The 19,340-nt window shown below is 47.1% G+C and overlaps 1 protein-coding gene across 1 annotated transcript in view; it reads right to left on the bottom strand.

Annotated features, from left to right (window-relative positions):
* Wdr66 (WD repeat domain 66) overlaps window positions 1-19,340 on the bottom strand; it is a 75,190-nt gene that overhangs the window by 27,732 nt on the left and 28,118 nt on the right. Inside the window, exons 11-18 of the mRNA XM_031391149.1 lie at window positions 18,235-18,399; window positions 14,774-14,988; window positions 11,606-11,800; window positions 10,417-10,667; window positions 10,052-10,203; window positions 9,025-9,198; window positions 7,526-7,710; window positions 701-815 (exon numbers count right to left, since the gene is read on the bottom strand). Coding sequence (XP_031247009.1) covers window positions 701-815; window positions 7,526-7,710; window positions 9,025-9,198; window positions 10,052-10,203; window positions 10,417-10,667; window positions 11,606-11,800; window positions 14,774-14,988; window positions 18,235-18,399 — 1,452 coding nt within the window. The remainder of the gene's footprint in view (window positions 1-700; window positions 816-7,525; window positions 7,711-9,024; window positions 9,199-10,051; window positions 10,204-10,416; window positions 10,668-11,605; window positions 11,801-14,773; window positions 14,989-18,234; window positions 18,400-19,340) is intronic.

Genomic DNA, 19,340 nt, shown 5'->3' with positions numbered 1-19,340 from the left:
GTTTGTATATCTTCCATGCAAATTAGATTCCCCACCCACCCACCCCCACCTCCCGCCAATAAAAAGAAAGAAGAGCATCCTTTGGAGGGCCATGAATGTTCAGTGTGGAACTCTGAGATCTCAGCTCAGAAATATCTCCTAGGGGTCTGTGAGATGGCATGGTGGGCAAAGGCGCTTGCTGCCGCCACGCCTGACTGAGTTCTGCTCACTCGGTAGAAGATGAGAACTCCTGAAAGTTGCCCTTTGACCTCCACGTACATATTGTGCTGCATGTGCACCTACACAGACACACACACACACATACACACTAAAAAATTAAAACCAAAGGAAACGCCTTCCAGAGCCCTTCTCACTAATCTGTGGCTATTTTCAGAATGGCCAACGACCCATATGGAGGTAATTCTGTGCGGCCGCAGAAGAACTAAGGACCCATGGGTCTTCTTGTCTGTTTTATTATTAAATGTATTGATTAGGGAAGGGACATCAGTGCCACAGTGGTGCACGTTTGGAAGTCAAAGAAACAGCTTTCCCAAGTCAGTCTCTCCTCTCACTGGGTCCCAGGCTTGCATCTCAGGTCGTCGGACTAGGCTAGGCAGTAAGCTCCCTTACTGGTGGAGCGATCCCACCCACCCTGGGTCTCCTGCTCTTTAGACTCAGGGCATTAGCCATCTTGCAGGGGCAGAGGAGGGAGGGCCGCTACCTTGTCCTTGTTAATGAACACCAAGTATCGCTTCTGCAGGTCTAGCGTAGATTTTACAGGGAGCACCTGCGCATGCTCAATAGGCGACCCATACGCTGGTCCAAGGAGTGTCTTTCTGTATAGGAGGGGGAAAGACAGTATAAGTTCCTTAAGCTTCAGTGTATGTTTGAAGGCTGCACTTGACGCTCTCACACTTTTTGCTGTTGTTTGGCGGTTTGCTATGAGGTCCAGGCTGGCCTAGAACTCACCATCCTCCTTGCCTCACTCCCCTGAGTGCTGGGATGACAGGCATGCACTGTCATGCCAGGCTCCTTATGTATTTGTGATTCTGAATTTCCTGTCTTGTCACTCAGCTAATCGCTACCTGAGAGCCTGTCATTCAGGCGCTGCTGGAGTCTGCTGCAAACAGAGCTTTCTCTTCTGGGCTAGGGAGGCTCAGCACTTTGGAACACTACAGCACCCACCAGTACATAGTGTATCAGCTAATGCCTTTTCCTGAGGTCGCTCCACATGCTGGCAAGTGGGCAGAAGCAGGGGAGCAGGGCTATAAGAGCCCCGAGACATGGTTTGGAAAGAAGGGGATCTTCGTCCGTGGTTGGGGAAGTTGTTGGGGGCAGGGACTGTGGGAATAGTCTTAGAGTCACTACAATGACCCAGAAATGCCAATGCCAGGGCCATTCAGAAATTACACGTATACGTGTCTACATCAAACCCTACACCCTAACGCTCACACTCCTACAAAATGGACACAGTGCCAATGTCTATCACTGGCAGCAGATGGACAGACGGATAGGATAGGGCCAACCCTCAGCCGTAACAGGGCACTGGTTCGTGTCACAAAGTGACATGGTAAGTGAGAGAAGCCAGGCACGAAAGGTCACATGCTGTATAAATCCATCTCTAGGAATAGGAAGTTGTGTCCACACATGCAGAATAGATGCATTGTGGACCGGAGCAGGCCAGCAACTTCCAGAGATGCAGAGAGGCAGGGCTGAGGGGTGTCTACTGATGGGATCCAGAGTTTGGGTTTTGTTTCTTGCTTTTTTTGTTTGTTTGTTATTTTAATTGTTTGTTTGTTTGGAGACAGGGTTTCTCTGTTTTGCCCTGGATGTCCTGGAACTCACTCTGTAGATCAGGCTGGCCTCGAACTCAGAAATCCGCCTGCCTCTGCCTCCCAAGTGCTGGGATTAAAGGCATGCGCCACCACCGCCCTGCTGTTTCTTGCTTTTTGATGTGGGCTCACTATGTGGCTGAGGATAGCCTTGAATGAATAGTCCTCCTGTCCTTATCTCCCAGGCGCAGGCACTGGAGACAGGCATATCTGGGTAATTAGGTAGTTGGGATTGAACCCAGGGCTTTGTACATGGTAGGCAAGCATTCTACAAACAGAGCCAAATTCCCAGCCCTTTTGGGTGTGATGGACGGATGCTTCTTGAACTGCACAGCTTAGTGAATACAATTTTTAAAAAGTGCTTTTTCAGAAAGTGCTCCAAACAGTTCCTGACACATCAGATGTAGCTGTCAGCCAGTGACAGTCAGCCTGTCTACCAATTTTACAAAGTTCCTATCTCTTCATTCTGACTGAAAGGCATTTCATATTCATTTAAAAAAAAAAAAGGTTCAAACCTTTAGATATATGTTAAATATAGCATCCACATTCTACAATGCTGTGGCCTGTCCCATGAAAGGCACTGGTAACTCTTTGGTACATATGACTCAGCGAAAGTTTACATACATGTGAGTTTGTATGAAGAGAAAATAAACTATTCATATTTGTTTGGCAATTTGCTTCATCTCTTATTGTATCTTGGAGGTGCTGCGACACTACTGCATAGACAGCTTTCTCGTTGCTTATTTTTCCCCTTTGCTAAAAGCGCCATTGTGTTCTGGTGTACTGACAAGACATCACTTAACCAATGCCCTATTAACAGACATTTTGGACTGCTTCCATTTCAAAACATATTTCCAAACAAGAGATCCTTTTACTTATGTCTTGGCATAAGCGTACGGCACTTCTGCAGGCTCCATTCCTAGAAGTCGGAGGATATAAAATTTAACAGAGGGTGACAAATTGCTTTCCCCAAAGGTTACGCCAATTTACACCCCAACAGTGGTTGGGCGAGCGAGCCTGCTTCCGCACACCCTTGCAGATGCTCAGCAACATCAATCACTTTTATCTTTACTAATCCCATTTGTTAAAAAAAAAAAAATGATGTCTTGCTTTCGTCTGCATCGTGGAGAGAGGCTGCCGAGCACCGCTCCTGTGGTCACTGGCCTCTGTGGCCAAGAAAGCTGCCTTTCCAGATTCTCTCAAACATTCTAAAGTGCACTTTAGGATTCTTTTGGGTTCATCACAAGAGGGCAACTCCTCCCCAGTTGATCTGTAGTAACCAGATTTGTTATTTCTCCAGATAAGAGATGCTGTAAGCAAGGAGCTCTTGTTTGGGAAAGAGAGGAATGTCCTGGAGCTGCAGGAAGATGTGGTGGTCACACAGCACATACCTGCCCTTCATTTAAAGGCTTTGTGAATTTGACTTCCAACCTTGCTAAGTTATTTTCCGTACTCCAGTTTAGCCAAGATGCTGAGAAGGGATTGAAGTGGAAACTTAAGGGTTCTTTGGAAAGTTGGCTGGATGATGTGTTGCTGGGGCAAACATGTGAAGGAACATTTCGTTAAAGTGGACCCAGGTGTGAAAGGCTCAGGCCGACTCGTGAAGGAACTTTTCGCTGAAGCAGACACAGGAGAGAGGATGTTCTGCTAAAGCAAGCACGTGGAAGGACACATGATGAAAGATTCTTTGCTATCAATACTCATATATTGGTCTGCCTTACACTGCGTAGTTGAGCTGCATTTGTCGGGACTCCATAGAGAAAAGCACATCAAAACACGTCTGGTGGTGTGCTGCAGTTTCTGGCTGCTTCTGATGTCTCGGGCTGAGGCGAGACTTGTGGAGGACACGTGATGTTTGGAGGGTATAAAGAAGATTCCACAGAGTGACAGAGAACTTGGCTTGCTGGTACAGCTAGCTGGGTGGGTCTCGAATCTTTGATCTTCACTTCCCTGAGAGAGATACAGCTGAGAACTTCGCCTAGTGTTCCTGTTGGTCCCTCCTGCTGACTCGAGCTGAGGCTGAGGCTGAGGCCTGGCTGTCTCTGCTAGGTCATGTCACCACAGTTGCTACCAAACTGGACTGCTGGTGTTACATCTGGGAGGTGTTTCTGAGTGGATCTAGCTGCTGCCGCTGCCTGCTAACCTGGGAACTGAACTGTGGATTTCTAGACAACGCAGATGGGAGTTGCTCGAAAGAACCTTTCTAAACAGGTCCACTTCCCCGTATCCTTTCTTTTCCACTACCTCTGGTCAATGGTGGGCTACAAGGGAGGTTGATTTGAAAAAAATTAAAGTTACAAGTGATAGTATCATTTTTTAAATTTTACTTTTGGGTTACTGTGTACGATAGGGATGGGTGGAGCAGTGGGTGGCGAATACATGCTGTGGGGCATGTGTGTGGAGGTCAAAGAGCAGCTTTCAGGGGCCACTTCTCTATGATCAGGCTCCTACAGCAAGTGCTTTTTACCTGAGGAGCCATTTCTTCTTGCTATGTACACTTTCTTTCTTTTTAATAGTTTTATTTTACTTACGTGATTTATATATTTTTATTTTATGTGGATTGGTGCTTGGCCTACATGTATGTCTGTGTCAGAGCCCCTGGCACTGGAGTTATAGTTATGAACTGTCATGTGGGTACTGGGATTTGAACTCAGGTCCCTCTAGATGAGCAATCAGTGCTCTTAACCACTGAGCCATCTCTCCAGCCCCACTCTTATCTTAAAAGATGCTTTGAGCTAACTTCAGATGGATGATCAATAGGCAGAAACACATGCACACAGTGCATAAACACACACACACACACACACACTCATGTGCGTGCATGCGTGTGTCTGTCTTTGCTGGTGAATAACTGTTAGCGGGTGCTTCAGGCCCGAGGCATGCTGTGCCTGTATCTCCTACCCTGTGAATCCATTTTCTAGGGGCTGACTGGGTGTTTCTGTGCATGTCCTTTGCTCAGAAGTGTCTCCCCTGAAGAGGGAGAAAGAAGAGCCTCCTGAAGCTCTACGGGTTCTCAGGGATTTTAAACACTGTGCCAGATTCTACTTCCTGTCCAGATGTAAGGATGCTGTCATTTTCCTCCTCTTGGAAGAGCTGTTGCTGGCCTGTGGGGAGTGGGCAGGAGGGAGATGATTCATGCTTGGAATCCCAGCACTTGAGAGGTTGAGGCAGGAGGCTTGCTATAAGTTTAAAGCCAGCCTGGGCTACAAAATGGCACAGTGTCTTCCAAAAGAAAAACCAAACAAAACCCCAACCAAACCAAACAAGAAAGAGCTTAGGAGTGAGGGGTTGGAGTTTTAGAAATCTCCTCTGAGATTGCAGGCATGATTGTGGCCAGCAATGAGGATACACGCCTGAATCCCTAGCACTCAGGAGACTCGGCTACGTAGCAAGACCCTGTCTCAGAAACAAGCTAAAACCAACCAAGCAGTTAAAGCTCTGAGCTCCCTCAGAGCCACGGAGCCTGGGCATGCTAGGGCCGCTATCTCCTCCCTCAAGCATTCCCCCATTCTCCACGCACTTCCAGCCATATCCACTGGCAGCCAGTCACTGGAAGAGAGGCTCCCTCCCCACAGGGTTGACCGACAGGTCTGACCCTGTGTGCAATCTCTAGTAGAGGGCAGTCAGAGCAGGAGCCAAAGGCTGAGTCTTGGCCTGCCTGTCTAACTGGTTCTCCAGAAGTTTGAAGCCTCCCCAGACCTCAAAGGGACAATTCTTTGGAAGGCTGTGGGCAGCTGAAGACAAAGTGGGCTGGTCACAGGGACAGCACTTATTGTCAGTGTCCCCAGGTGAGGGAAACCTGAGGGCCACTGGACTGAAACCCTATTCACCTCCAAAAGCAAGACGCATCTGTGGGAAAGATGATCCTCCCGTGTGCGTACCGCCGTGGATGCCTGGATGCCCTGGGTGTGGTCTGCACCCTACATCTCCTCTTTCCCTACAGTCTCCTGCTTCAAGGCTTTAACTTCCTCTGCCCTGGATCCCAGCTCAGCCTCCACAAGATCAAGAGTCTAATTCAGGTGCTCTGTGTTCACTACGATCTCCAACCTGCCTTGTCCAACCTTAGATTTGACTGATCTCCAATCTCTCCTTCCCCGACACCCCCCCCACCCTCTCGCTCAAGGTCTAGTCCATTTTCATGGCTCCTCGGGCCTCAGTCTTCAAGGTATGTGGGAAAGGCCAACTCTCTCTCCCACTTTTACTCTTGGCCAATTTGGCTGGCCTCATTTCCAAATGTCTGACTCCCCCTCCTCCCCTCCCCCCCAACCCCGTTCCCTGACACCTTCGGGCCACTATCATCTCCACAGTCTCCTACCCCTGCCATACGTACCCCTCACCCTTCGCTCCACAGCCCAGCCCTGGGATAGAAAGGAGAGCTCAGGGGCTCTGTGTGTTTCCCTCCCCGTCCCGTCCTCACCTTCCATACCCTCCACCCCCTCCCCCTCCACCCCCTTCCCACTCACCCTTCCTCAATCTCAATCCAATCAAGTCCCTTTTTCAGAATTTCTCAGACCCCCAAATACTTTGTTCTCTCAGGTCCTGTCTTCAGGCTTTCCTCCCTAAGTAGTTCCTGTGACCAGATTCACTCCTTCCTCCCTAAGCTCCACCCCCCACCTGCTGGGTACTCTTTGAAGGCAGCAGTACCTTCCCCCTCTCCCACCACACCCCCAGGGATTCTCTCTAGACATGCTGTCTTTCCAGTCCTTACGCACAGCATTCTTACCCCCACTAGAATGTTGTCCCCATCACTTAAGTGTCTGTCCCATGAGAGAGCTTTGTCTGGACCAACTTTCACTATCTAGAATATTGCCTGGCCCAGGTAAGGAATGAATGAATAAATGAATGTGTTCAGCTGGACTTAAAACTCCTTTGAGAAATAGCATAAAAAAAGAATCAGACACAGGCGGGAGAGATGGCTCAGCGGTTAAGAGCATTGACTGCTCTTCCAGAGGTCATGAGTTCAAATCCCAGCAACCACATGGTGGCTCACAACCATCTGTAATGAGATCTGGTGCCCTCTTTGGGTGTGTTTGAAGACAGCTACAGTGTACTTATATATAATAAATGAATCTTAAAAAAATAAAATCACTGGGCGGTGGTGACACATGCCTTTAATCCCAGCACTTGAGAGGCAGAGGCAGGCAGATTTCTGAGTTCGAGGCCAGCCTGGTCTACAGAGTGAGTTCCAGGACAGCCAAGGCTACACAGAGAAACCCTGTCTCAAAAAAAAAAAAAAAAATCAGACATTTTTGCTGGGTGTGGGGTATACACCTATAATCCCAGGTCCCCGGACACAGAGGCCAGGACTACAGAGTGAGACCATCTCTCAAAATAAAATCAAAACAACAACAAAAATCAAACAGTTGGGGTGTTTTGTTAAAAAATCGTTGGGTTTGGTTTCTCTCCTGTGTGGGAAAGGCTTTGGAGCACCAAGGATACCCAGTGTTCCAGGCTGTGTTCTTCACAGACACATGAGCACCCAGCTCTGGGGCCCTCACCTCTCTGATTCCTGCCTTAGAGCAAGAACCCCAGGTTGGCATCTTTCTGCAGGCACAGCCTGGCTGTGTGCTCTTGGGTGAATACGCCTTACCTTATCTGCGACTCAGTTTCTCCCACTGAGGAGGAAATGGGATGATGCTCTCCGCAAGCTCTCAGCAGCTGGGCACTGAGAAATGGGTGTAGCCAGCACACTGGTAGGATGCCCTGGTGCTCACCTGCACATCTTTGTGGTGGCATTGAAGAGCTTCACTTTGTAGCCGCTGCTGCAAATGAGCAGGAAGAGCTCCTTGGTGAGCGGCGGGTACCAGATCATGCAGGTGGGGTAGTTGCCCTGGTCTGTTCGGTGAATGTCCAGGACGTCCAGGTGGTCTTTGTAGCTCTTGATAAGATCGTACTCGATCTGAGGAGGAGCACAGAGACAAGTGAGGAGCCAGCTGGAGGACAAGCTTGGCTGAGAAGCTTCAAGCCCTGGGTGTCAGCCTCTATCGTCTCTAAGGGAAGCACTCGGGGTAGCCAGCACGGTTGGCTCAGCACCTTAAACCATCATGCCTATTGACCCCGAGTCTTTGTAGTGCTGTCTCTCACAGGCATCACAGACATTAAGGGTAGCCTGCCTAGGGACACAGGGGAAAGATGTGGTGGAGGGAAAACTCAAGTCTAAACCCAACTAACCCCAAACCTGAACTCTGACAATTAATTAATTTCGGCAGTGCCCCTTTCTGTTATCTTAGGAACAAATTCAACCTGAATCTCAGCACTTGATGGTTCTAGATTAGCAGCCTGCTCAAACTGGCCTGTTGGTCAGAGAAGGTGAAGGCACAGAGAAAAGAGCAGAAAGGAGGCTGGGTGGAGGGAAGCAGGAAGGGGACCAGATGAGTGGTTGCTTCTGATTTCCTTAGTTCGATAACATCACCTACTGCCCACCTACTGCCCGACTGCTCTGCTTAGCTTTTTGTCAACTGGATACAAAATAGCGGAACCTCTGTGAGGAGCTGTCTCCATCAGATTGGCCTGAGGCCATGTCCCTGGGCAAGCAGGCCTGGGCTGTATGATGAGAAAGTAGCTGAGCGAGCCATGGAAAGCAAGCCAGCAGACAGAGCTTCTCCATGCAAGCCAGCAGACAGAGCTTCTCCGTGCCTCTGCTTCAGTTTCTACCTCCAGGTTCCTGCGGAGTCCCTCCTTTAGTTTCCCTGAGAGACGGACTGTAAGCTCTAAGCCAAGTAAACTCTTCTCTTCTCCTCCACAAGTTGTTTTCGGTCAGTGTTTTATCATGAGGGTGGAAAGCAAAGTAGGACATCTAGCTGTGCCTACGTGGTCCCCCTCCCCCATCCCACACCACCTCCCCTTCCTGCTGTTTCCCATACAAGGTCATAGCCTGGTTCTGACCTCTGGATGCTGATGAGGCGCTAATGTCAGTGTCTGCTGTCCTAGTTCCCTGGGAAGTGAAGCCACTGAATCGCCTGTGCTGCATGGGACATACCCACCCTGTTGCCAGCCTGCCAAAACCCACCGCTCCCAGACTTGGATCATGTGAGGCATCACCTCAGAGATGCCAATATGGAGAAATCTGTGAGACTTTGCCCTGTAGTGTTTTTCTCCACGTGTTATAGGTGGAGTCTACACAGGATGCCAGGGATGGAACAAGGTGGTGGTGGAGGAGGGGAGAGGGCATGGTGCTGGTGATCAATTAGGCAAACCAAACTGAACAGCTCACCAAGAATCTGTCTTTCCCAAGGCTCAGCAGCCTGGGCTCATTGCTATCCAGGTGAACCCCGAACAGGAGGCTTCGGATGCTGTTGCGGTGAGAGCGAAGTCTTGCCAAATATTCCCAGACCCTTTGTCCATTTTTGACCACCACTACATACACAGCCACGGTGAAACTGACGTCCTAAGGGAGCAAGAGTGAAAGTTGTTCCCTAGGACTTGTCATGGTGGTCTTCAGCCTCGCTTGCCTTCAGGATAGGTTATCCAGACAAATCTTAGCACAGCGGAAACACGTAGGAAGAGTGATGCCCCATTCTGCAGGCTGAGAGACTAAGGCTACTGGGTGGTAGATAAGGTGGTAGGGGAGGCGGTATGATGTCAGACTCACTCTCCATGCGAACCTGAGTCTTTGTCTTTGTCCTCCCTACTTTATCTAACTACAGAAAATAAAAAAGGTCTCATACAGGGCCGACTGGCAGACAGCAGCCTGCAGGGGGCGCTGATGTCTGTGCCAGGTACCAGGACAGCTCTGGTTCTAACCAGTGCTGTGTGTACAAGCCAGAGGCCAGGCTGTATGTGAGTGGAATGCCAGGGTGGAGGTGGCCCAATGAAGAACTTCCTCACCCCCGCTGCCACCCCAACTGCCCCATCTGACAGAAAGGCAGACCAGGGGACAGTCAGAACCACTTCTCTGAGATCACACGCCCTGGTCACAGAGGGAAGGAACAGAATCCAAAACCCTGAGAAAGGACATTGAGATCAATCAATGATGAGGCTTCCTTGTCAAAATGGTCAGAAGGATGAAGGATTGGCTACAGAGAAGGATGGGCTATAGAGAAGGATGGGTCTCAGAAACACAACCGCTGGCCAGTCCTTGGGACTGCAGAATCCAAGTCTGAATATTCTTAAGAGCCTGCTTCTTTCCGCCAGCAAAAGTTCTCCTACCCTCGCCAACCTTTCCCTTTGCGCCCTACTTTCCCCAGACTCCTCGAGCCTTTGCCCGCAGAGAAGAGCACTGAGCAGAGGGAGCTACTCACGGCAGTCGCCATGTAATTGGAGTCATGTGAGAAGCTGACGTGAGTCACGCTGCTTTTGGAATATTTGAAAGGCTCTGAACTTTCATTTTCTAAAGACATTGCATCAAGAATATAAACTGTCCCCTCGGTGAATCCAGCGCCAAGCAGGGCTCCTGAAATGACAAGTCCGAGAACGATGAAGGAAAAGGGACCCCCTTCCGTCTGAGGGTAAGTCTAAGCAAAGAGCAGAAGGGAGAACCTCCCCAGGGAACCTGGGAAGCAAGGCAGCCTGGGAAGGACCCAAGGCTCAGCTGTGTGTGAGGTGCGGGGATAGCCCAGGGCACAGCCCCTCGGGGTATTGTGGAACCTGTTGAGAAGTCGAGTACCTTCAGGGTTGTAGGTCAGACACTGGACTCCAAGCCCCTTCTCAAAAGTCCTGCTGAACAGATAGACCTTCTTCTCGAAGTCCCACACCTTGATCATCCCGCAGACACTCCCCACTGCTATGAGGGGTTGGTACGGGTGGCAGGAGATGGCATAGACCGCATCCCTGGGTTCCACAAAGAGCTTCTCAAGTTTGGTGCCATCCACTGTCATGTGGTACACGGTGGCATCAAATGTCCCAATGATAAAATTCCTGTTTGCCAAGGAGAGACCCAAGAGGATCAGCGTTTGCAGGGAATGGCCATGCTAGCCATTCTGCTTCTAGCTGCATGTGAACCGCTTTTGTTGTCTATAATTTGGTGACATTATTAACCCAACATCTCCAAAAATATACCACCAACAACCAATGGCCTCCATTTGCAAGTGAAAAAGGAGCCCACTTTTCCACATGTAAATTGAGTCATTAAGTATGCAGATGGACAGTCAGTCGCACAATTAGCTAATCTATGCATGCAAATATTCATTTGTGTATGCAAATATGGAGTTGGGTGCACATATACAGCCGTGCCTGTAAGGACAGCAAGGGTAATTAAGCAGACTCACGGATAATTCAGTCTTGAAATGTTATGGCTATTAATTACCACAATGCCTTTAACCTCAATGGCTAGGACAAGCTTAGCTCTAAGAAATGAGGCTAACCCATGGCCAAGGACTCCAGGCAGGCACAGTAGAGATGAGAAGCCAGGGATAAAAGCCGCCCAGCTTCCAGTTACTCTGGCTTCTAGATAGCAAAATCTCCAACAATTAATTAAAAAAAAAAAAAATCCGGGGCTGGAGAGATGGCTCAGTGGTTAAGAGCACTGACTCCTCTTCCGAAGGTCCTGAGTTCAAATCCCAGCAACCACATGGTGGCTCACAACCACCTGTAATGAGATCGGATGCCCTCTTCTGGGGTGTCTGAAGACAGCAACAGTGTACTTACATATAATGAATAAATAAATAAATCTTAAAAAAAAAAAATCCGATACTGATGGCCAAGAAGCCATCTCTAAGACTAACTAGGAGGAAGGTGTGTTCCCTCAATTCTATCTCCTAGGAATAAGTGACACAGTGGTTGCACCGCATGCAAACTGAAAGGGGGCACCAGCCATTTTTTGGCTGTCTAGATGACTAGATTCATTAATGGCTCACCTGACAACAAAAACGTCGCCTCTTAGAGTGCAATCTGTAGGGAGGTTGGATTTCTCAGTCGGCGGGCTTGGGAAGGTCTTTGAAAAGGACAGAGTTCTTATGGCACTCAGTTTGAACTTGCTGTACCAGTTAACAATGGAGAAGGTGTGGTCATAGAACTTAATGTTACCCTTAATGTCACCTGTGACAATGTAGCTGAAATAGAGAAAAACACCAGGCTGTTCCATAGCACGAATGGCCAGAGCCATCCATGGGACATCCAACTGTGGCAGGCCCTGGAGCCCAGGTGTTGAGATGTTCCATGCAACACTGCCCAAATGAGGCAGCCTTTACTGAAACCCCATTTTACATCTCCAAGGCTAAAGAGAGAAGTTGAGATATCGGCTTAAAACCCAGCGGTGGTGGTGCACGCCTTTAATCCCAGCACTTGGGAGGCAGAGGCAGGTAGATCTCTGAGTTTGAGACTAGCCTGGTCTACAGAGTGAGTTCCAGGACAGCCAGGAATAGACAAAGAAATCCAGTCCTAGAAAAAATAAATTTTTTACTATAAGTATATAACAAATGCTACTTATCTCTACCTGGGCTCCATGTCTAGAGTGCATAGGAGTCAGTGTGCCTAACGTAAATGGCATGTTCTTACTGTGGTCGAGTGACTGACTCACAGTCACTACCATATGACTACAGGTGACAATGGGAAGGACTGCACAGCCCTCCCACATCACCTAGGCTGGGCACTGGGACACGATCTGTTTTCTAGGAAGACTCTGCTGTTAGAATCATCATAAAGCCATACCCTGTCTCCACAGGCAAAAGCAGTGCCCGGCGACAACGCGGCTTTTATTTCCAGCCCTCCAATCTATTGTAAGAGAGCTTTTTTAAAAAAAATTTTTTAAAGACTTTAAAAGAATTCTAATGACAGAGGGAGAAAGAATAAATTTTCTCAATGTTAGGCAGGCTGATTAAATGAGATTTTTGATTAATAAGCAAGGCAGGTGGGCAGAGGAATTGACTAGAGCTGCCTTTACTGCCCTCTGTTGGGCAAAAGTGGCAAAGCTCGCCCGGTGTTTATGAAGCCCTCTTTCCCTTAGTATGGGAGAGGCCTGGTCTCCTAAGGCTCTACCCCACAGCTAATGAAGGTCGACTGTAGTATCCATCTATGCTCTAACATGTCTTCTCACACGTCTGAGGTGACGACTGTATACCTCTTTGTAAAGGCACACACAGATGTCATGACTGTCCAGTGCCCCTGCGGCACTGGGAGAAGCGAATGGGCTCAGCAGAAGCAGATTGTACAATGGTTCTGGCCATAGAGCAGGACCCAGGAACATTTCTAACACACTAATGATGGCTGGTTTGTCTTTTTCTTTAGCCTAGGCCTCCCCATGTGCCAAGCAGTGTACCTGAAACCCTTATAAAGTTATTGGGATGTGGGCATGAGTCCACAGCGTGTGTGTGTGTGTGTGTGTGTGTGTGTGTGTGTGTGTGTGTGTGTGCGCGCGCGCGCGCGCGCGCGCGTGCGCCTGCCCATGCAGGTCAAAGGACAACTCCAGAAAGTTAGTTCTCTGCTTCCTCCTTTACATGGGTCCCAGGGACTGAACTAGAACCATCAAGTTTTCATGACCAGTGCTTAATTCAGACCCAAGAATTGCAAATTTACAATATGAATGTTGGGGTGGTAGAACATGAACTGAGGGAATTCTTAGGAATTCTTGGGAGTGTGAGGCAGGAAGAGAAGCTTAGGATCAGACCCAACTATGTCATGAGACCTTGTCTGAAGAACCCAAGCAGACAAAAACAAAACAAAACAACAAGTAAAACAAAAACAAAACAAAAACCCAGCCTTCCAATGGAGGATATGTAATTGTTATTGTGCAAGCAAAATAACAAAACTACCTGAGTTCTATTTTTTAAAAATTATTTTAGACTTTGAAAAATGGTTATATAGTGCATGAGTGTTTTGCCTATGTATGTGAATATGTGCAATGTATATCTGGTGCCTTCAGAAGTTAGAGGAGGGTGTTGGATTCCCCTAGAAATGAAGTTATAGATGATTATAAACCACCCTGTGGGTGTGAAAAACTGAACTCTGGTCTTTTGCAAGAGTAGACAGCACCCTCAATGGCTGAGCTGTCTCTCCAGCCTCTTGCCATGTTTTCTTAAATGTAATGTATGAAATTTGGGGGTATGAAACAGGTTTTAGTAGCACATAAGAAAAAGAGGTACCTTTTGTTTCACTAACATGGAACTTTTAAAGATGATGTGTGTCCATGAGCTTTTCACAAGTCTAGTTTAGGGGCTGGGCATGGTGGCACACCTTTAATTCCAGCTCTGAGAAGGTAAAAGCAGATCTCTGTTGAGTTCCAGGACAGCCTGGTCTACATAGGGAGTTCCAAACTTGACAGGGCTATTCTATTAGACCCTGTCCAAAAAAAAAAAAAAAAAAAAAAAAAAAAAAAAAAAAAAAAAAAAAAAAAAAAAAAAAAAAAAAAAAAAAAAAAAAAAAAAAAAAAAGAAAAAAGAAAGAAAGAAAGAAAAGAAAAAAGAAAAAGGAAAGAAAGAGAGAAAGAAAAGAAAACAGAAAAAATTACTAAAATCTAGTTAGTGCAAATAAGAATTAAGAAGCAAGAGCCTCAAAGCACGCAGTTCTGCTGAGACACAGCTTGGACAATTGCAACTCTCCCCAGAAATACTCTATGCATCTATGAATCTATACACACAATGATTTAACAAAGAACCATGGGCACTGGGAAAGCTGAGAAAAATAGTCTTGCCCAGAAAGAACCCCTGACTGGCTATCCAATACCCAGTGCTCAGCCCAGAAATTATGTGCATACAAGCAGCAATATACAGACTGTGCAGGTGGGATTAATACATTTAGGAATATATATTATATAAGATGTAATGACAACTTAAAAAAAAAACAGGCCGTGAAATTCAGAAAGAGCAAAGGGGGGTACATGGAAGAGATTTAGAGGGAGAAAAACTGTGTAATTATATATATGTATATGTATACACATATATACATACATGCATATGTACATACATATATACATATATGGACATACAAATACACACACACACACACACACATATATATGTATATGTATATATCAGAGGTCTACAATATATTTGTGACCTCACCAGGATCCTCTCTGATTAGGCTCATACCTGTCAATTGTCATGAGTACCGTGATGGCCTCCCTCTGTAAATGGACCAGTTTACGAGGCTTGATGAAAGGGAAGTCCGAGGCATTGGAGGAGGAGGAAGACGGATAGTGTATATCCCAGACAACCAGCTTCCCTTCCTTTGTTGCTGACAGTACTTGTGGTAACTTCAAGTGAAAAACAGACTGGCTAAATTTCCCCACAAGTTTGTTGAACGTCTGTGTTTCAAAGACAGGTTATAAGTTACAGTCAGTAATAATAGAACCAAAACATGTACCCGGGTGGCATTTTATAGCATTATAATATAAATACAACAAGACAGAAAGAGAGAGGCAAACAGAAATGGCTGAAAACCCACAGGTGGACCACTCCTGAGTTCAGTGAGGATCATGTGCTGTGCTCAGTTACACTGCTTAAATTATTTATTTATCTGCATTTCGTGTGCCTTTGGTGTTTTGCCTGCATGTAAATCTGTGTCAGGCTGTGAATTACAGACAGTTCTGAGCTGCTCTGTGGGTGCTGGGAATCAAACCCACATCCTCTGGAAAAGTAACCAGTGCTCTTAACCAACGAGCCGTCTCTCCAACTCACCAATTATACTATTTTAACATCAACAAAAAAGTGGCTAATTACTGTTTATACCTGTCCAGCTTCTCTCATAGAGTCTTTTAAACCCATAGTCTGTCATGAGCAGAAGCATGCTCTAGGTGAAAAACAAAATAATTACCCTGCTGTCCTTTGACAGTAAGGTATTGCTCCATCAGAAGAAATTGCTTCAGCCCTTAATGTAAGAATGCTATGGTAAGACCCCTTATTCAGCGTATGCTTGGGGAAATAAATAAAGCATTCAGGCATCTTTCTTTTTTTTTCTTTTTCTTTTTTTCTTTTTTTGAGACAGGGTTTCTCTGTTGTAACCCTAGCTGTCTTGGAACTCACTCTATAGACCAGGCTGGCCTCGAACTCAGAAATCTGCCTGCCTCTGCCTTCCAAGTGCTGGGATTAAAGGTGTGCGCCACCACTGCCCTGCTCCGACATCTTTCTTATACAGTGTTTCAGAGATGAAATATAGACGGACGGAAAGAGGGTTGGAGAGATGGCACAGCGAGTAAGAGCACATACTGCTCTCCCAGAGGACTGGAGTTTGGCTCCCAACACCCGTGGAGGGCAGCTCACATCCGGCTGTGATTCCAGCTCCAGGGCTCTGACACTTATGGCTTCCAAGACACCTGTACTCACAGGCCATAACCCCACACACATATACACAGTTTCAAAATAAAATATTTTTTAAAAAAAATAGAGAAAGAGATAAATGAGCTAAAATAATGCCCTTCAGTGAATTTATGGATGGATGGAAGGAAGGAAGGAAGGAAGAAAGGAAGGAAGGGAGGAAGGGAGGGAGGGAGGGAGGGAGGGAGGGAGGGAGGGAAGGAGGGAGGGAGGGAAGGAGGGAGGAAACCCAGCAATCTATCACATGACATAGCAAATCTGCTGCCCAGTACCCTCTTCAAGAAGACCCTAGGTTTGTGTCTTGGGGTTTCTATTGCTGTGATAAGACACCATTACCCAAAGGAACTTGAGGAGGAAAGGGTTTATTCAGCTCGTACTTCTGCATCCTAGTCTGTCACTGAAGGAAAGCAGGTTAGGAACCTGGAGGCAGGAGCTGAAGCAGAATCCATGGGGGTGCTGCTTACTGGCTTGCTTGTCCTGGATTGCTCAGCCTGCTTTCTCTTCTTCTCTTTTCTTTTCTCTTCTTTTCTTCTTTTCTTTCTTTTTGTTTTATTTTGTTCTGTCGTTTGAAACAGCTTTTTCTGTGTAGCTCTGGCTGTGCTAGAACACACAGATTAGCCTCAAACTCACCGAGTTCTGCCTGTCTCTGCCTCCCCAGTGCTGGGATTAAAGGCTTGCCGACACCTGCCACCACCAGCGCAGGGACAGCATCACCTGAAATTAGGCTGGGCCCTCTGGCACCAATCACTAATGAAGAAGATGCCCTATGGCTGGAGCTCACAGAGAAACTTTCTTAATTGAGGTTCCCTCCTTTCAGATAACTGTAACTTGTGTCAAACTGACATTTAAAAAGCCAGCAGTTTGTCTTTGAACTTGAACACAGGAGGATCCAGAGGTTTGGTCATCTCAGGACAGGCATGTGTCCATGTGAGGCATTTTTGTCGTTTCAAACTAATCAGCGTCTGTTCTTGGCAGATTGTGTTTCTGTGGCTTCTCTTATCTGCCTTCTGTAACCTGAGAACCAAGCCAGCTCTGACACTGTCATCTGTGGACACATGGGTGTGCAGACTGGCAAAAACTCCACGTGAACCTCTCTGGCTGAGATTGGACAAGATGATACCTTGCTGTTTGATTTCAGCTCACACTGTGAGCAAATGTCCTTCCTGGCCTCTTCAGCGTGTTTTGTTGGTGATGTCGGTATATTTTAACTTACCCGCTTCCCTGGAATGGAGTGCTGTCTGGTTTCAGCACACCTGCCTTGCGAAGGAAACATTGTATCCTATGGTCCGTACAGGGTACAGTTTGCTGTGAATACCTCACTAATGAAATGAAATATGTAACTCAAAGTGCTTGCCTAAGTCACTCCAGACCCTCTGGGATCCCACCAGAGAAGAGAAGTAAATCAATCTGCCAGTCTGTCTGAGACAGGGTCTCTATATGTAGCTCTGACTGTCCTGGAACTTGATCTGTAGACCTGGTCATCCTTCTTTGTACCCAGGGCACACATGCAAACACATAACACAGGGTCTGGGCTCATTCAGCCTGTGTGGTCCAAACTCTGGCTCTGCCCTCAGTAACAGAGTGGCAATGCAAGCTTCTTCCATGCTCCAAGCCTCACTTTTACCATCTGTAAAACGGATGGGGCAAATAAAGCAAAGGCCTGCATGCTTCCTGAAGCCACTGAGTGGACCAAAGCCCACAGTGCATCCTTCAAGGTGTTAGGTGCACACTGAGTGTGCAAGAGAGAAGCCCTCCCCCTCCCCGACCCCATCCGCTTTGCACTGGGTGATATGGTGTCATCACCGGCTTGCTTTATCCAGAGGCTCACAGTTATTCTGGGGGTTATTTACTTAAATGCTCACACTTTTGCTGGCTGGGTAGTGGTGGAGCACGCCTTTAATCCCAGCACTTGGGAGGCAGAGGCAGGCAGATTTCTGAGTTCGAGGCCAGCCTTGGTCTATCTACAGAGATCCGCTTGCCTCTGCCCTCTTAGTGCTGGGATTAAAAGCATGCACCGTGGCTGTGCATCTTTCCCATAATGTTTTATTTTATTTTACAATGCTTCTATTATTTTTAACAGACAATTCATTATGGATAAAGAATCTATGAAAAAATGTTCAAAAATTTTTTTTCCCAATGGCTTCACATTAAGATATAGCTCATGCCCACTAAGTGTACACATTCATATTTACCCTTCACGGCGTCTGACATGTGAAAACACAACAGGAAATACTCACTTTCTCTGTTAAAATCGGGGCGCTGTAAGCAAGTATACCCTTGTCTTCAAACTGAAAAGCACAGAAAAAGACGTTACTATTTAAAGACAAAGCTGCCAAAAGCAGCACTACGTGCTGGCTAAACCAGAGCCAGTGTGCCCAAATGGGGTCGGAGGGTTCCGATTCCTATACGAAGAAAGCCAGTCGCCTGGGGAATAGCTAAAAACATTTGAAAAGAAACACAAATCTGTTCAAAAGCCAGGCTTGCCTGTGCCTCTGTGTGGAGGGTGGCTAATGTGCCTCTGTGTGGAGGGAGGCTAATACAGATCTGAGTTCCACACTAATGAGACTTTAAAAAACAAAAACAAACACCCAAAACATAAATAGCACCAATGGGCGCCTTTCCAACAAGTCCTTGGTTTTCCTTTTTTTTTTTTAAAGGTATTTCAATGAACATAAAATCAGCCATTAACCACACAATAGGGGTCCACATGGGTGTGGTGTTCACAGTGCTGCATAGTGGCTGTCCCCGCAGTGCCAGGGGGACCTGTACCCACTCCCGTCCCCTGCTCTGCTCAGCTTCTGACAGACAGTGTTCCAAAAGGCAGCACTGACTGGACTTAGTGGGCTAGTAACAAAAATAAATAAATAAAAAGAAAGATGGGTGTGGTGATGCACACCTTTAGCCCCAACACTCTGGAGGCAGATGCAGGCAGATCTCTGTGAGCTTGACAGCCTGGTCTACAGAGTGAGTTCCAGGACAGCCAGGGCTACTGGCTCTCAAAATACAAAAAACAAAAACAAAAAACAAAAACTAAAACTAGATAGATAGGCAGGCAGACAGACAGACAGAATAAATGACATGAGGTGGGAAGGAGGGATGCTGTAGGGGGAGTAAATAGAGAAGTTGGTGGTTCATGAAGGAGGTGGGAGGGAGGGAGGAGTTGGGGGTCCCTGAGGGGAAGAGGAGGGGGAGCTGGGGTGACTATGGTCAAGATGCATTGTTTGTATGTATAAAATTGTCAAATAATAAATAAACTATTTTCCACTTTAAAAAAATTCCTAGCCGGGCGGTGGTGGCGCACGCCTTTAATCCTAGCACTTGGGAGGCGGAGGCAGGCGGATTT

Source organism: Mastomys coucha, unplaced genomic scaffold (genome assembly GCF_008632895.1).
Source record: "Mastomys coucha isolate ucsf_1 unplaced genomic scaffold, UCSF_Mcou_1 pScaffold22, whole genome shotgun sequence".
NCBI lineage: Eukaryota > Metazoa > Chordata > Mammalia > Rodentia > Muridae > Mastomys > Mastomys coucha.
Note: the sequence above shows the minus strand (reverse complement) of the source record. Positions and strands in the feature narration are given on the sequence as shown.